Source organism: Lutzomyia longipalpis, chromosome 1, assembly GCF_024334085.1.
Source record: "Lutzomyia longipalpis isolate SR_M1_2022 chromosome 1, ASM2433408v1".
NCBI lineage: Eukaryota > Metazoa > Arthropoda > Insecta > Diptera > Psychodidae > Lutzomyia > Lutzomyia longipalpis.
The window spans coordinates 37,952,556-37,968,902 of NC_074707.1; the positions used below are offsets into that span (position 1 = coordinate 37,952,556).

General features: G+C 40.0%; 3 protein-coding genes across 5 annotated transcripts; 1 reads left to right on the forward strand and 2 right to left on the reverse strand.

Annotated features, from left to right (window-relative positions):
- Positions 1-531: 531 nt before the first annotated feature.
- On the reverse strand, positions 532-9,035 carry LOC129787189 (ubiquitin thioesterase trabid). Its single transcript, XM_055822560.1, has 7 exons — positions 8,796-9,035; positions 7,707-8,480; positions 5,074-6,065; positions 4,757-5,001; positions 4,428-4,639; positions 1,722-1,870; positions 532-1,594 (listed from the first exon to the last, which is right to left on the reverse strand). Exons 2-7 carry the CDS (start codon positions 8,178-8,180, stop codon positions 1,516-1,518), a joined length of 2,151 nt encoding a protein of 716 aa, XP_055678535.1. The 5' UTR covers positions 8,181-8,480; positions 8,796-9,035; the 3' UTR covers positions 532-1,515.
- Positions 9,036-9,176: 141 nt separating this feature from the next.
- On the forward strand, positions 9,177-10,239 carry LOC129787205 (ATP synthase subunit C lysine N-methyltransferase). The gene is made up of 3 exons (XM_055822592.1): positions 9,177-9,291; positions 9,350-9,550; positions 9,609-10,239. Exons 1-3 carry the CDS (start codon positions 9,213-9,215, stop codon positions 9,962-9,964), a joined length of 636 nt encoding a protein of 211 aa, XP_055678567.1. The 5' UTR covers positions 9,177-9,212; the 3' UTR covers positions 9,965-10,239.
- LOC129787185 (protein O-GlcNAcase) lies at positions 9,984-16,290 on the reverse strand. 3 transcript variants are annotated; one of them, XM_055822548.1, is made up of 9 exons: positions 15,991-16,290; positions 15,877-15,928; positions 15,194-15,803; positions 14,947-15,106; positions 12,715-13,251; positions 12,335-12,648; positions 11,785-12,265; positions 11,614-11,699; positions 9,984-11,092 (listed from the first exon to the last, which is right to left on the reverse strand). In XM_055822548.1, the coding sequence occupies exons 1-9, from the start codon at positions 16,046-16,048 to the stop codon at positions 10,400-10,402; spliced, it is 2,991 nt and encodes a 996-aa protein (XP_055678523.1). In that variant the 5' UTR covers positions 16,049-16,290; the 3' UTR covers positions 9,984-10,399. The 3 variants fall into 3 exon arrangements, with proteins under 3 accessions (XP_055678523.1, XP_055678522.1, XP_055678524.1); XM_055822547.1 differs by having other exon boundaries at positions 12,335-12,663; positions 15,991-16,271; XM_055822549.1 differs by having other exon boundaries at positions 12,335-12,645; positions 15,991-16,264.
- Between the last annotated feature and the right edge of the window lie 57 nt (positions 16,291-16,347).

A 16,347-nucleotide genomic window follows, 5' to 3' on the forward strand; every position in this document is an offset into this window, starting at 1 on the left:
AGTATCCTTTGCAAGCATATATGTACATAAATAAATACACGATACAAAGAACGAATGTTTCAACGTTTCTATGTTTCATGTGGGGGCGAAGGATTAAAATTTAGGAAAATCTAATGTTTCACGTTTCGACTGTAATTAAAACCAAACGAAGTTAAATTTTTTTTAAATTGCTCGAAAATCGAAGAAAATTAATTCAATTCGAACACATTGAATTCCTAAATGCTCTTTACTATTTTAAGACTATTTCTACAATTTTTTATCAATATAGGTCCAGTAGATTTTTTACAATAAATCCAAATATCTGTTAAGATCGCCATTTTTCAAAACGTAAATAAACAATACCTTTCAGAAATGAAATAACCTAAAAAACTCTTCTAGATGTATGGAAAATGGGTTAATTTCCAGCGACATTTCGGTTCCAAAAGCAATTTCTTCAGGACAACAAAAACTTTTGAAATTACTTTGGAAGAAATTCCTTGAAAAAATCAAGAAAAAACCTTTTATCCTTTATTTTAAAAGAAAAACATCTCATTTATTCTTCCATAGTTACTTTATTTTTTTTTTATTACATTTTTTTTTTCACTGCGCACCTCCCCATTCGTTTTTCCAAATTGTGATTTAACAGCCCGTAACATTTTTTTTTGTTTTTTTTTTCGCCACGATCTTTCCACCCTCAATAATTTATTTTTTATTCCTCAATTTTTTTTACCACGTTTTGTACTGTTTTGCAGTTTTTCATTTTTTATTTTAATTTAAATTTTCATAAAATTTTTCAAAAGCGAGAAACTCAGAAACAAAACGTCTATCTATCTATATTAATAAGTGTGTTGTTAAATCTTGGATTTTGCGTTTGCCTCTTCTCCACAATAATTTTAAATTTATTTTAATTTTTTTTTCCATAATAAAGTGTTGGTTTTTTCTTCACCTAAAAATAATAATATAATAATTCATAATAAGGTATGATTTATCACACAAATTTGTAGTTTTTTTTTTCAAAGATTTTCATCCACCCTTTTTTTTGTTGTTGAAAAGTAAATAATTTCTTTATTTTTTGTTTAAATTTAATTTAATAATAAATTGCAGAGAATTAAGTAAAGATTTTTTTCTTTTCGAGACTTTCTATTTTTTGTAATTTTCTTTTTTAAAAATACTACATTCTTTATATATTTTTTTCCTTTTCATTCATTTTAAATTGATCATCCTAAATATATATATACTTTCGTTTATTTTCATTTTTTTTTCTTTAAAGTTGATTATTTGTTAAATATTTGGTTAAAACTCTTAAGTGTGTGTGTCTTCATTTTTTTTCAAATAAATTGATTTGCAACATTTTACATTTTTTTGTTTGTTTAAACCTCTCGTGTGACTACATTTATTAATTTTTTTTCTTCTTATTTTCTGCATTTTAATAGCGCCTCTCGTAAATATTCATTTTTTTTTATTTATTTAAATCGCAAAGAAAGGAAAAAGAGTGTTTGTGAAGTGAATCTTTTTTTTTTTTGCTGCTGCTACTTACTACTCCTCATCCGTATCGCCATCGCTGAGATATCCGGTAAGCTGCGGTCGGCGTGCAAATGGTGCGGAAATAACTTGCCTATGTGGTGGAGAGATTAAAAAAGGAGATGAGGATAAATCTTTTGTTTGTTCTCCGTGGGAATTTATGGGGAGTGGGGGAGAGTTGTGAAAGAAAATCCCCCAAAAAAAATTGTTGAAATACTCACGCAATTCGGCGGTAGTGGTTGAGCCACTCCTCGAGCATTTGCGCGACGAGCAAAGGACGTTTGTGGAGCCTCTGCTGTGCCACCATGAGGCCCCCTTCGGTTATGCAGACATCCAACCATTGTCGCATTATCGCCTCCTCTCGGCCCATCTGCAACAAGGACGCACAAAGCGTTTATTTATTTATCAGAGTTGCTGAATTTTAAGGATTATAGATTAAAGATTTAAGATAAACGCATTTTTTTTTTAAATTATTTTTCAACTTTGAATTAAGTTTTAGGGGCCTATTCTGTCTTCGATTTTTCGATATTGTAGACAAAAAAAAAGAAGATTTGACATGTCTAATTTGACTTAACAGTCGAGGCACATTTTGTACTATAAAAAAGCTTTGACATTTGATACTTTTCAGGAAGAAAAGAGAATATTTTCTACGGATTTAGCTTCTAATTTTAGATATTTATTTTTAATTTATTTAGGAAAGCTTTGAAAATTAGAAAGAGAAAATTTAGCTCTCAGTCAGAACACCCAGTAAAGGGCATTATTCAGCGACCAAGAAACCCTTTAAATTTTGTACTGAAATTTCAAGATTTCAAGAGATCGCTGAATAAGGCGCAAAATTTCAGGAATTTCAAGCTTTTCCTTTGAGATTAAAGAAAATTATTTTCATAACAAAAATTACATTACAATATAGAAAAAAAAATTTACTTCACCGAAAAAAAAATGCTAGAGGTTTAGAGAATCGTTGTTTACCGGGGCTCGTCGCTAAAGTAGTAGACCTGATTCCCCAATGTGGAAACACGCGAGTCACTAGAACTGATCGTCAAAATTGAGAAGAATTCTAGTAGTTCTAGTAGTTCGTGCATTTGTTAGATGGCGTTAGTGGTATTTTTCATTGTATGTATTGTGCTGTTTTTTTCCATTGTAGTAAAAAAAAATGGAGCCGGACAGGCAAAAAATTGAGTGTGCCCTTCAAGAGATGGGATTCTCCCATCTTCTGGACTACTTTATAGGTAAGTATTTTTCAAGACATTTGGGGCTTATAAAGACACGCTTGGCTAAGCTGAGACGTGAATTGATCACCCCAAAGGGCGGTGGCTTTGCCAGCGAGCAGGGCTTCGAAGTTGCCAAGACGGGAGATTCGCGTGTTGCCTTTGTGGGCTTCCCTTCGATCGGAAAGTTACCACTCCTATCCAATTTGGCGGGGGTGTACTCCGAAGTGGCTGCGTATAAATTCACAACGCTCACCACTGTGCCGGGATGCAATAAATACAAAAGCGCCAAGATTCAATTGTTAGTAAGAAAATAAGCAACATGTATTTAAAAGAAACGTCAAAAATTGAGAGAAATTGTCAAAATTGGATTAAAAAATGTCTTTGATATTTTTTTTTCAAATGTTTAATGCCAATTTTTTGAAATTTCTTGAATTTTTAAACACTTGAAAATTCTTTCATAAATTTAAACTAAATGAAAATAAATAAATTAATTCTATTTTATTGGTTTAAACTTGGAAAAAATCGCCAAACGTTAAAAAAATCGTGAAATGTCAAAAATTGACATTGGAAATTCCAATTAAATGTCAAATTTATGCCACTATGTTGGTACTAAGATGTACATATTTTGTTGTAGAGCCTGATGATGGTTTAAAAAATAAACCGAAACGTCGTTGAAAGCGTGAAGACGTGCGTTTTTATTGACTGTCTCCGATCAAAAAACAACATAACTCAAAAAACAGTCGTTAAATTCTTCAATCAAAAATAAATGTCAAACGTTCGCAAAGTTATGTCAAATCATCTTTTAACGAATTTTCAACATTTTTAACACTTTTAGGACTCGAATTTCTATCCTCAAACTTTCAGCTTAATTTTCTATTATAAAGAAAACGTTTTTCTAGATTTTCTTTTGTCGAGCTTCTAGTATTTGTAGTCGCCTACACATAGATGTAGAATTTATCATGATAAATTGTATGAATTTTAATCTACGGCGGTTTAAGAAAGTCGAATTGGCAGCTATTAACCAGTTTTGTCCTGCAGTGTTAAAAATAATAATAAAAAATCACAAATCAATCTCTAAATAGATTATTTTTACCTACGACACAGGTAGAAACTTTTTCTTTGTAAAATAAGCTTGTAAACTTTATTTTCTTCCGAGTTTTTGGCTGCCTGTCAGCACTTCATCAGGTACTCATGAAATTTGCAAACTTACTTCAATTTCATTATTTTTCTCGAACTCTTCTTTAACGTTCTTTGAATTCTCAATTAAAAAAATATTTTTTTTAAAGATTCATTAAAAAATCAGATCTTTTGAAAAAATATTCCTTAATTTATCAATTAATTTATTTTTAATGAAAGATTTCAAGAGCAGATCAAAATCTATTTAATTTTATTAATTATTTCATTAATATTCGCGATATTTTCAGTAATCTTCCACAAAAAGAAATTTAAACCAAATTTCAAAAACTTTGTAAAAAAAAAATCTTCAATCTAGAAAAAAAGATTTCAATCCTTTTTATCAACTCTGCTCCCTACCCTCAACAACCACCCATTCCCCTCATTCAATCAGCGCGCACAAATGGAGACAAAAAAGGTCACCATTTGCGTTTCCTGGCGTTTCCGCGAAAGCGCGCGTCACGATTTCGTTCACGTGGCAACGCCGTGAAAATGAAAACGCCGCGGAAGGGACAAAGATGGGAAAATGGCACGTGTGCTTACCTCAGCTTCCGTGAGGAAATGAATTGGTAGGAGCTTCATTTCGCAATCCATAAGCGGCAGAAATGTCACGTCCTCCGCATCGTCACGCGCCCCCTCAATTCTGGAATACGCCTCCGTTGGGACGAGTGCACTAAAATGACCCCGTGTGTAGCCCAATGAGATTGGGGATCGAATGCAGAAGCTTTGTTCCCACAAGAATGGCAAATAGAGCCCTGAGAGAAAAAAAAATCATTCAAATGGTTATGAAATGTTCCCAATATATTGGATTCTTGCCCAAGGTCTTTGCCCGTGAGGGGAGAGAGACTTTTGACCTGAAAAGACAAACTCACCTTCGAATCGCGCATACCCAATATCCTCGCCACGGAAGCTCTTAACATACTTCACACCGTAAACAATGATGGGACGTCGGAGGATGTGTGCCAGAGCAAAGATATGCAGCTGCTCAAGGGAAGAACCCGGCTGACTCGCCAGCGACAGCAGGGTATTCCAATCTTCCTCCCATTGTGCCTCTGCGAGTGTAAAGTGCAGCAGGGACGCCTGAATCATCTCATACTCCTTCCAGCGGGGATAGAATCTACGAGGAAAGAGAATCCTCCTTTAGTCTGACTTCAAAAATCAAAAAAAAAAAAGGCGAAGAGGTACTCACAGGTGCCCACACTGGTGTAGACTGTCGGCGAGGGCCCTCCTGAGGACGTTATCGCGATCAAAGACACCCCAGGTGGCTTGCATGGCGGAATCGAGCAAGCAATCACCAGCACTACGATTCCACAGCACCATTAGCCGCGATCCGAGACGTGCTGTAATCTCCAGAGACCAATTTAGCGCTGGCGGTGGATTCTCCAATTGCTTCTGGGCATCCCGATCGAGGAGCTCATCGAACAGTTGCTCCTGTATGGCCAGTGGCAGCTCCTCAATCTCTGCTGGCAGTGCAAAGGTCGCATGTTCATTCACATAGTGGCAGCTGAAGGCACCCTTGCGTATCCGCAGGAATGCTGCAAAATGCCGCCGAATATCCGCCGCCAAATCCGGTGCCACATACGACGGAACACGCTTTATTCCCGGCCCCGATCCGGAGATCTGTGCCAGCAGCATGGGGAGCATCTCTTCGCGATGGAAGCGTATGGCGAGATGAATTAGCGTGTGGCCCACATCGAAGGCGGAATTCCTATTGAGGAGGCTTACTTCGTTGATCGTCAGCGATCTCCCGGGATTCCCACCGCACGCCAGGTACGTCTCAACGGCGCCAATGTTATTCTCCACCACACCCATGCAGGCATTGAGCCAATTCCAATCGGCCTGACGTCGCAGCTGCCGCAGACGTCGCTCCTGGTGCGCGTCGCAATTATTCGAGGCTTCCATGGAGCGCTGCTGACTCCTCTTTCCCACCACATTCGTCGCGGCGCTCTCGTCGGCACTGAGATCTCGATCCGGGGACGCTGGGAGGGCACCCAGGGGGCTCTGCGGAGACACCAGCGTTGCCTGTGCATGCTCCGGCGGTGGGGTGGCTGCTTGGCTGTCCCGCGAACGGGCACACATTGAGCACTTGAGACTCTTGGGCCAATTCTCAAACGTACACCACGCACATTGCCATTTGGCCGCCGCCAGGGCCTGAGCTTGGCGACCCTCACTGGGACTCACCTGATAAATATTTTTTTTTTTTTAAAATGCTCTAACTAGAATCTAAAGATTCTTTATCGTTTCCTTTGTGTACTAAAATTACTTTCTGTTCATACAATTTAATGATTTTTTAGTTATTTTCACGTATTCTTTGAAAAATAATTAATAGATGTGATAGTTCTAAAAATTTAGTACTTTATTGACTTTATAGCCAAGACACTGTTTTTGCTATAAAAGAAAATTTTGTACTTCTTCTAACCATTCTGGTTTTATAATTAATTTAAGAATTAGGTAACCAAACAAATCTTTGAGCAAGCAATTTGTTTTATAATCTTAAACTCTAAATGAAAAACTATGTAGAGGATCTCCTTATATTAGCTTAAAAAAGTTGCTATTAAATTGACGACAAACAACGACCTCAAAGGTCAAATTTTTATAGCTATTTTAGGGTGAACATTGTTCTGATAAAATAAGCAATAAGAACGATAGAATCACAGATAAAATCAACCATTAAGGGCTGTTTTCTGAGAATTATTAAACAAGTGCATGGCCATATAAAGATTTCTTTTATAGCACGAAATGTGTCTTGAATAAAAGTAGGGGAAAATAGGGGCTATTACTTAAAAGTAATGAAACTTTAAATGTAGAAAGTTATGGGAGTTAAAAGAGCATTAAATGGGTTTTAAATGGTACCAAATTTAAGAATTATTGCTTTTTATTTTATAGCATTTTTTCTCATTCTGCGTGGACCTTTGGAGGTCCGAATTAGGCCACATTCCCCTACAAATTTTTTAGACCTGTCAAGTCTTTAATAATTTTTTATGGAATACTAAAACAAACGTTTCTTATAACCCTTGTCAAAGTTTTATGGTACTTTAGTCAAGACACGTAGCAAGAAAATTATTCCTGGAATTTTATTTTGTGATTTTCAGGTTCCTTTTTACATATTTTTTTTTAAAAATTCCTCAAATTAGGACAGATTTATAAAAATTTCTTTGAATTTTCAAAGAAAATAATCAAATGAGAGGCCATATTACATTTTTTTATGGCATTAAATGTGTCTTGTCTATGAGGTCTAAAAGTGTACTAAATATTCCAAATCTATTAAATCTTTAAATTCTTCTTCACAGAATACCTACTAAAACAACAAATAAAATGCTTAATCTTTTTCCCACGAAGTTACATCAAAAGAAATAAAGATTTTCCACAAAATCAGGGATATTTTTATGCTAAAGAATCCATCAGCAAAAACATTGCGCTTAAATAAATCAAAAATTTAAGGAAAAAATGTGTTTTCTTGGTCAGAAAATCCCCAAAATCTCCTTATTTTTACCCACAAAGTTAAATGATTGAAAACCAATTTTAAAGATTAAAGAATTTCATGAATTCTTCCTTAAAACTCCTCTCTGCATATTTTCCTTCTCAGAATTCAAATCAATAAATCAAAATCTCCTTAAAAAGCTTTTCAACTTATCTTCAGTATAGAATAATTAGGTATCTACTAAATGAGAGATATCAAGAGGATTCTCAGAAGAGAATAAACAATTCCAAGAAAACTTCAAAAAGCTTCTGATTACAGCTTTCACGATGAACTTTTTAACTCAATTTTTGTTTTCCTTCTTTTGATAAAAAATAAGAAAATAAAATAAAGTAGTGACTCACCCGAGCAGCAGCTGCATTCCCGGAAAGATTGGCCCGTGATCCGGAAAGGTTGGTGGCTGAGCCGAAGGGACTGGAGCGATTGCTGGCCATCAGATCGGGATCTGAGCGACGGATGCTGAGTGTCTTGAGGTGCTCCTGCATATTGTGCACGTCGGCATCCCTCTTTGTGTGACACTGAGTGCACCGCTGGGCACGTGGCCAGTTCTGGTACGTGCACATGGCGCAGTGCCACTTGTTCCGCGCCTCATGAGCACTCGAGGGCCCACTGGCGGCATTGGTGAGATTAGAATTGGACAAGCTGAGGGTGGAGGACTCAATGAGGGTGCCCAGGTGTCCGGGTGGTGGGGACGGGTTCAGCCGGAAGATGTCTTCGTTGAGGAGCGGCTTCTGACCCTTGCACATGGTGCACTTGATGGCGGATGGGTAGTTGGCATACGTGCAATACTCGCAAACCCATTTCTCCATCTCGCACATCTCGCTGCCTTCGGGGGCCCCCCTGCTGGCGAATCTCTTCCGGGTCTTCGCACCTCGTTCGACTTTCACTGTGTGTTGTATATTTTCTACCTTTTATACCTTCTTTGTGTCTCGCGCGAACTTCTTTTTCTTTCTCAGGTGTGTTGTGAAGCTCTCTCGCGTTTAGCTCTCTTTTACCTCTTTTTGCTGCTCTCTCTCTCTCGTTCTCTTGGCAAAATATTCGGACTAGTGACGCTTCTCTGAAGAATTTTCCTGCATTTTCCCACCCACAATTTTCACACCATAACCCCCCGGAACAATCTGCAAAGAAAAACGGAAGCAAACAGTTAATGGAGCGCCCCTCAAAGGTCTTTTTCTCCCTGAAAAATTGCGAAATGAGGGTGGAAAGTGGAGCAATGGAATTTCACAGACAATTTTCCCCCATTTTTAACCATCATTGCCACACTTTCCCCCCACTGGCCTCCCCTCACATTCCCCCTGGGATGGGTTTGTGCCCAAAAATGACCACAATGTGTCCTTGAGGGGTGCAAAAAGACAATTTTGCCATGGGGACCCCCCATTTTTTGCAGGCCAGTTGAGTGAAAAAAAAAGTGTCAAAACCTCCATTTGCGTCACCTCGTAAGATTTTTGCACTTTTCACCGCCACCAGCTACACCATCCCGCTCCTGGACAATGCCAATCGACGGTCAGGACACCCCGTTCGCCACACTGTGTATTTTCCCCCTGCGAAAATGCAACTTTCCTCGATTTTTCACCAACTTTATGCAATTTTTCACGTACGAGCTCTCAAAAATTTTCACCCACAGAACTGTCAAAAAATCACACACGCACACTTCTTCACAACAAAACACACACACTGTGCTAAATCCCCCATCTGTACACGTGTTTCACTGATCAATTGAAACATGGCAGAAACACGTGTTTCTGTGGAATTTTCTTTCTCACTCCCACACATTGAATGTGGGATTTTGCATCTCATTCTTGCGGGGAAAAATGATCAATTGAAATATTTTATTGCAAAACAAACCCACCATGAGAGCGGGAGAAGTTCAGGAAAAGCTTCAAAAACCGGGAAATTCACTATCAGGGAAGGTTCTCCTGGGCATAACAGGTACGCAGGGGAGATGGGCTACTTTTCTGAATTAATTGCATGAAGAATCATTTTGCAGGAGGACTGGGAATTGCAATAACTTGCGTGGCTATTCCCTTCGTTTCACCTGCCTTCCGGAGGATCTGTCTTCCTTACGTTCCTGCCACAACTGCTCAGGTTGAGAATGTCTTATCAGCTTTACAGAGAGCTGGGAATGTGCCAAAGGGGTCAAAGAATCTCCTCCTGGACATTGGATCCGGAGACGGAAGGATTGTTATTGGTAAGAAAAGTTTTCTTGAAGATTTTCTGGAGTAAAAAAAAATCTTTCCCTCATCCAGCTGCTGCTAGGAATGGCTATAAATCCCACGGGGTGGAGTTAAACAGATGGCTGGTACACTACTCCCGCATCTCTGCCCTCCAAGCAGGCGTCTGGGGCAACGTGAAATTCTTCCGGAAGGATCTGTGGCGCTTCAATCTCTCCCCCTACAGTCACATTGTCATCTTCGGCGTGGACTGCATGATGGAGGATCTGGAAAAGAAACTCCAGGCTGAAATTACAGACAACTGCACCATTGTAGCCTGTAGATTCCCTTTCCCAACGCTCCAACCCTGCCACACCATTGATGCTGGAGTTGACAGCGTCTGGACGTACACGATAGAGAAGAAATTGACTGAGGAACATCCACAAAGATGATCAACACACAACAAGATAATTCTCTGTAGTTGATTTTAATTAATTTCATGTTAAATAGTTCTGTAAGATCACAATGCAAATTGTTAGGAGAATGAAAGATATTTTTTGAGGAGAAAAATGCATTTTTGGGTCATTTATTCTCTATGATTGATATTTTAGTTAATTTTGCATTATTTTTACAATTTTTTTGTTAACTTTTCCCATCGAAAAAATTCCTTAAAAAACGAAGAAATTTTAATTAAATTTTCCCCACAATTTTGTTCAATTTGTTCCAATTATGGCTCTTCCGGAAGTTGGGCCAATTCTTCAGCAAATAAACGACCCAAAAGATGAGAAAAATGCAATAAATGCCGCGTTTTACAAATAAAGGGAGCTGAGAGTGAGATAAAATGTTTTTTTCTTTATAAAAAAAAATGTGAGAAGAGCAGTGAAATGTTAAAAGTTCCTGCCCAGGTAGATGCGCATGTTATCCTGGAGAATTTCCGTAAAGCCCAGCTTTGTGTAGAATTGATGCATGTAGCGATCGGTGCGATTGATGCAGACGTGCACGCCAAAGGAGCCATTTGACCGGAAGGCAGCCAGGAGGACAATAACGAGTCTCTTGGCCACCGACGGATCGTGCGTTAGTTGCTCCTTGAGGACGCAACACGTCATCATCGATGGGTACGTGTTGAGAACATCCTGTGGGCAGTCATACTTGAAGTTGTGGAAGTGATTGATGGAATCCTTGGCCGTTGGTGTCAAATCCGGCGATTCGAGCAGTTCAATGGGGTACTTGAGACACATGGCCGGAAGCCAGCACATTTGCTGATTCTTGTAGAAGACCTTCGCATCGAGAGCCCCACAGATGTAGCCAATAATCCCCAGGGTGCCGCATTCCATCACCATGCAGAATTCCGGATTAATCGTTATGAAAGGACCCACGAGACGATCAGCAGGGATTCCCTGCAAATTCTCCGGGAAGAGTTCCGAACAATCTGACCCGTCGCGGCAGGTTTTGTGGCAAATGCTGTACACTGCCTCCTCGTCCGTAAAAACGTACGGACGGACTGTGTAGAAATTCGACGATGGTGTATCCGGGAGCTTGTACAGGAACAAATCATTCCCAGAATCCACCGGAAGGAGTCTCTGCAAGATCGTGGAAAAATTAATTTATTCATTTTCCATTCGTTTTAGCAACGTGAAGTTTGTACACTTTTTGAATAAACTTTTATTCCCGCAACGGTTTGATATGTTCCCGGAAAGTGCCGTAAGTACCTGGAGGTTGAGTATTCATCTTGCCCATTGCAACAGGAAGTTTCTAAGGGATCTTATGAACTTCCATTTCAATACCCGGTTGATCCTTGATTTCATCTTTGGGTCCAAATCTGCCCATTTAGGAAGTACCCTTTGCAATTGCGTAAAGCATTTTTATAGACTCAGATTTTGGCCAAATGATGATACCTAGGATCAGCCGGGTGCTGAAAAAGAAGTTTCTAAGATCTCTTAGAAACTTCCTGATGCAATTGGCAGACATCCTGCACAACTTCCAGGCACTTATGGCACTTTCCGGGAGTGTACAAACTTCAAATTGCTATTCGTTTTTTTTCCTCGGTAGTATAGTGGTCAGTATCCCCCCCCCCTGTTTTTGCATTTTCTATCCTCTTTACCTGAAGATCAGCTGTTAGTCCTCCCCGGAATACCCATGGCTCCTGCTCGCCTGACATGAAGGTGTCCTTCCATCCTTTGCTAAACCCTGAAAATGCATCAAAACACCCCTCTTTAGCCCACAAACCCCCAAAAATAGTTTATTTTAACCCTTTGGGGCAGTTTTTTCTTACACGTATACGACCCTTGGGTGTAGGAATTGATGTTGGACGGAAAGTGTGCGAGTGCCAGCCATTTCACGAAGGCATTAAGGAGCGACACAATACCCGCAATGTCCCAGACGTAGGAGAAAAGATCATAAACCAGCTCCTTGTTGACGCACACACTGAACTTCTTGGCCAGGATGTGGATTGACTGACAGAGTGTGCTGAATTTTTCACTGCGCTGCAGCCATTCCTGCACTTCCGGCTTCACGGCTCCATCCTGTTGTGGCTTCTTGGGGGCACCCAGCAGCACGCTGGCATTGCTCTTGAGCCAATGAAACTCATTGAGTATCACGAGACCCTTGCTGCCGTGCTCAAAGGGCAAATAGAAGAGGTCACAGAGGAAGCTTAGATCCTCATTTGATAACTCCTTCGAGACATCCTCCCCCAATTCCACGTTGGAATTCAGGGAACCATCGGAAGTCTCCACGTGCATACTCCCGGAGCTTGTCTGCAAATGAATTTACAAGAAAATCCTCCCTAAAATGCCTTCCGGAAGACTTAATAAAAAAAAACTCACGGAAACACTCTCAGACATCACAACATCCTCGGAGGAGCTCTTCTGCTTCGGCGATGACGACAAGACGCTACTTCCGCATTCCATTGGCTCCGTTGTGCTATGCGGCGATGGATTCTCATCCGCAATGGCCATCACTTCTGTTCCGGCCTCAGTCTCGGGCGCACCAGGCGCTGCATTCTTCCCATCTTCCGCAACAACCACTGATTCCACTTCCTTCTCCACCATTTCATCCTTTTCCGTAATATCTTCCTCAATTGGCTCAATAATTTCCACTTTTGCCCCTTCCCCATCTTTTCCCTCACCTCCGGAATCTCCTGAAAAAACCAAAACTACACTGACGGCCATGCAAACAGCGCCCCCTTTAACCATCATCATCCTACCTGAACTACTATCCTTGATACTCATAATTGGTGCTTGAATACACGGCACGGGAATCTTATCGGGGATCGTCAGATTCGACACAATGGGATTGGGGATGGTGTCATTCGTGACAATCTTCTTGGCTGACACGAGGGAATTCATAACGACATTCGGCAGCGGCTGGATGGTCTCGGCCCCCGTAACAGTGCTACAAACCTCCGCGAGTGCCTGAAGTTGCGTCGTATTGACTTCCGGCACCTTCATCGTCTGCGTGCACGTCACCGTGGCCGTTGTGGGCGTCGTGAGACTCATGCACGTATTGACAGAGGGTATAATGGGGATAATTGGCATGACCATCGTCACAGGTGGATGGGGCTTCGTAATGGGGCCCCAGGCTTCCTTTTCTATCGTGAATTCCGGCAACCAGTCTTGAATGGCATTCTTCAGTGCCTCCCGGGGGTGGTAGATGTTCTTTGCCATGCAATTGGGCGCCATGTCATCGCCAAAACCACCCTGATCGCCCTCAGTCTCTAATTTTATGTCCGCTGATATTGCATCTAATATTGGGAAGGGTTAAAAAGAAATATTCTTACTCCCTGAATTCATTTTTTAAGCATTTTTAGTTGTTTTATCAAAATCTGTTTCTTTGGGCCTGATGAAGGTTATAGAATTGAATCAAAACGTCGCACTTTTGACGTTAAAGATATAATTTTTTAGGAATACTTCTAGTTAATTTTTTTTTGGATTATTCCTTCACAATTTTAACACTGCTGTAGGACCAAAAATTCTAACCTCAAACTTTACTCATAATTTTCTCCCAAAAAGAAAATGATTTTTCGGCCCTATGGACATGAAGTTCGCGGCCGTAAAATATTAAAATTAAAAAAAAAAAAAAAAGAAAATGATTTTTCAAATTTTCTTTAGATAAACATGAAGTAATTAAAGTTTCCCATACATAGATGTAGAATTATCATAATAAATTTAATAGATTTTTGTTCTGTAACGATTTAAAAAATTCACATTGGCAGCGATTACCAGTTTTGTCCTCCAGTGTTAAAGCTAAATGATCAGTCTTTCCACACAATTATTTTATTCTTTAACTCTTTTCTTTTTAGGTGATTTTTAGACTCAATCTTGAAAAAGAAATTGATTGATTATCGTACGTATGAAAATCAACATTTTTCTGTTTTCTGGAAGCGCCAATTAGCATGAATCTTACAAATAATCTGAATAATAAGAAAATTTTGCTTTGTGGAAACCTAGAACGTCGAATCAATTTTCTAAGTAAAAGGCTTTTCCCGCTTTTCCTAACACTAAAGGCAGAGTTGAACATCCAAATGAACAGGAAGTAATACAAAACACTGATTCTCCATAAATCTCTTTGGGAGAGAAAAACATTTTCTTGCGCTCTTTATGCGATAGCTCAATTGAAATTTCATTGAGTGAAAAAGAGATGCAAGATTAGAAACAGCCGAAACAGCTCTTCTCTCATGAAAAACGTAAAAAACATGACAAAGTGGATGGAGGAACCACAAATTCCAGTGTTTTGAGTGTTTTTCTGACCAGAATCTTTGAACAGGATGTATTCTGATGGAGGATAAGGCATTCTACTTCATTTGTCAGGTAAGTTTTATTCAATTTTGAAGAAAAAGAGTGATAAATTGGCCAAAAATCAGTGCCGAAACGTCAACAATCAGCTTAAAAATTGTAAAATTTCTGGTCAAACCACTTCTGGACGATCTCTAAATCTCTTTATAATAGTTCTTTAATGCTTCCAAGGCATTTTGATTAAAAAAAAATATCTATCTAAAATACAGACAGAATCCTTCCGAAATTCGATTAATATCAGTGTTTTGTCTCCCAGGATGTCCATTCTTGTGGGAAAGTTTCTCTGGAAAATCCGCGAATTGGATGTTTTTTTCGACTTAAATGTGTTTAATTCGTTTTATAAAACCCAATAAGTTGGAAAATATCAAAGTGTCCGAAATCGCCCTGGACCTCAAAGGGTTAACTCATTGTCCTTTCATTTTTATTTGTTTTTTTTTTTTAAATAATTTTTTATGTTAAATTTTACTAATAAAGATTGAAAATGAAATTTAAAAAAATAATTCAATTTATTTATTCACATGGCTTCATTTTAACGACCACCACTGTGATGCCTTTTCTAATATTTTTTCTCCTTTACAAGGATTATGTAATATGCATTCAAATCCTCAAAATTTAAATGAAAAGTAGGAAATTGCGGGACTTACTGTCAATGTTAGCTTCCGTGGTGCATTTAGACCAGTGGGCGAGGGTGTGGATGGCCACGGAATTGGCGTGGAACTCGCAATTGGGATTCGTGAGGACTCCCTTGAGCAGAGGGATGAGCTTGGGCGATCGCCCGGAGTAGGGTCCCAAGAAGAGGCGTTTCTGTGGGCAAAGAAAAGGAGAGAAATTCTAAAAATTTGAAAAGTTCAGGAAGCTTCCAGAGAAGCAGGAAGTTGGTCAGGAACTTACGCTGCAGTAATCATTGGCGTGGAGATTATCCCAGATCACGGGGGGTCGTCGAAGGACCTCAGTTATCTCCTGAATACCCTCCACGGTGAGGAATTTGGACACTACACGTGGTCCCGTCCAGAGAATCTCAATGTCCTGGGCAAGTTTGCTGCCGATGGTGTTTAAGTACTCGCTCCGTGGAACTGAGGGCACCGCCCTGGAGCTGCAGTACTGCGTTGGGCAGAAGAGGAAACGCGGACAATTGAGATGATTGAAGATTTCATTCGTCACGGAAACTTGGGCGTGTGCGAAGCTCTGGAACACCTCCTTGTCGGCCTTTGTCATTTCCGGCTCAATGTCGTCAAAGAGGAGGGCAAAGGCTTCGCATCCGAATTGCGAAACTTGCTCCAGTTTCCGCTTCAGCGTCGCCGTCTCCTTGGCATTGCTATAGGTCATATCCAAGCCCGGCGAGAGGGCGTAGTAGAAGTTGATTTCGTGCTCCTTAGCGGCTGCAATGAGGCTCGTGAGATGATCTGCCTCCTCCACCGTGTACAATTCACGCCAATACGCTCGATGCTTGTAGTCATCCTTCGGGGCGTACACGTACGAATTCATTCCCCACTTCTTGAGCCTACCGAAAGGGAGAAAAAGGAGACAAATGAGACACCGCCGACGTCCGGAAGTTTGTAAAAAATGCGTCTTACTTGGCAAATAAGTCCTTCCGCTGCTCCGTCGTCCATGGGCGTCCGTAGAAACCTGCAAGAAGGCACTATTAGTCCCCAGAGCACCCACAGGGCCCCACCCCCGCCCGGGATTACCTTCGACAACCCCACAAATGAATGCTTTTTCATTCTTCATATTGGAATTCCCATCCATTTCCTTCCGAAACTTTTCTTTCTTTCACACCAACCCCTGCTTCGGTTCTTTTTCCTATTTAGCACACAATGCCTCTGCGGGGGTCTGAATTTTCACATATTCTACCTAATTGCACTGCAACGAAGCAATTTCCGCTGATTGTTTTTATTTTTCACCAACAGCTCGAAAAACTCCGCGGAAAATTCCACACAAAACACGCACACAAACACAAAAACTGTCAAACTGCACGTCTGTTTCGCGTGCGAATGTTTCATGTGCAAATGAGATATTTTCTCAATCAATGGACTGTATGTTTTTCT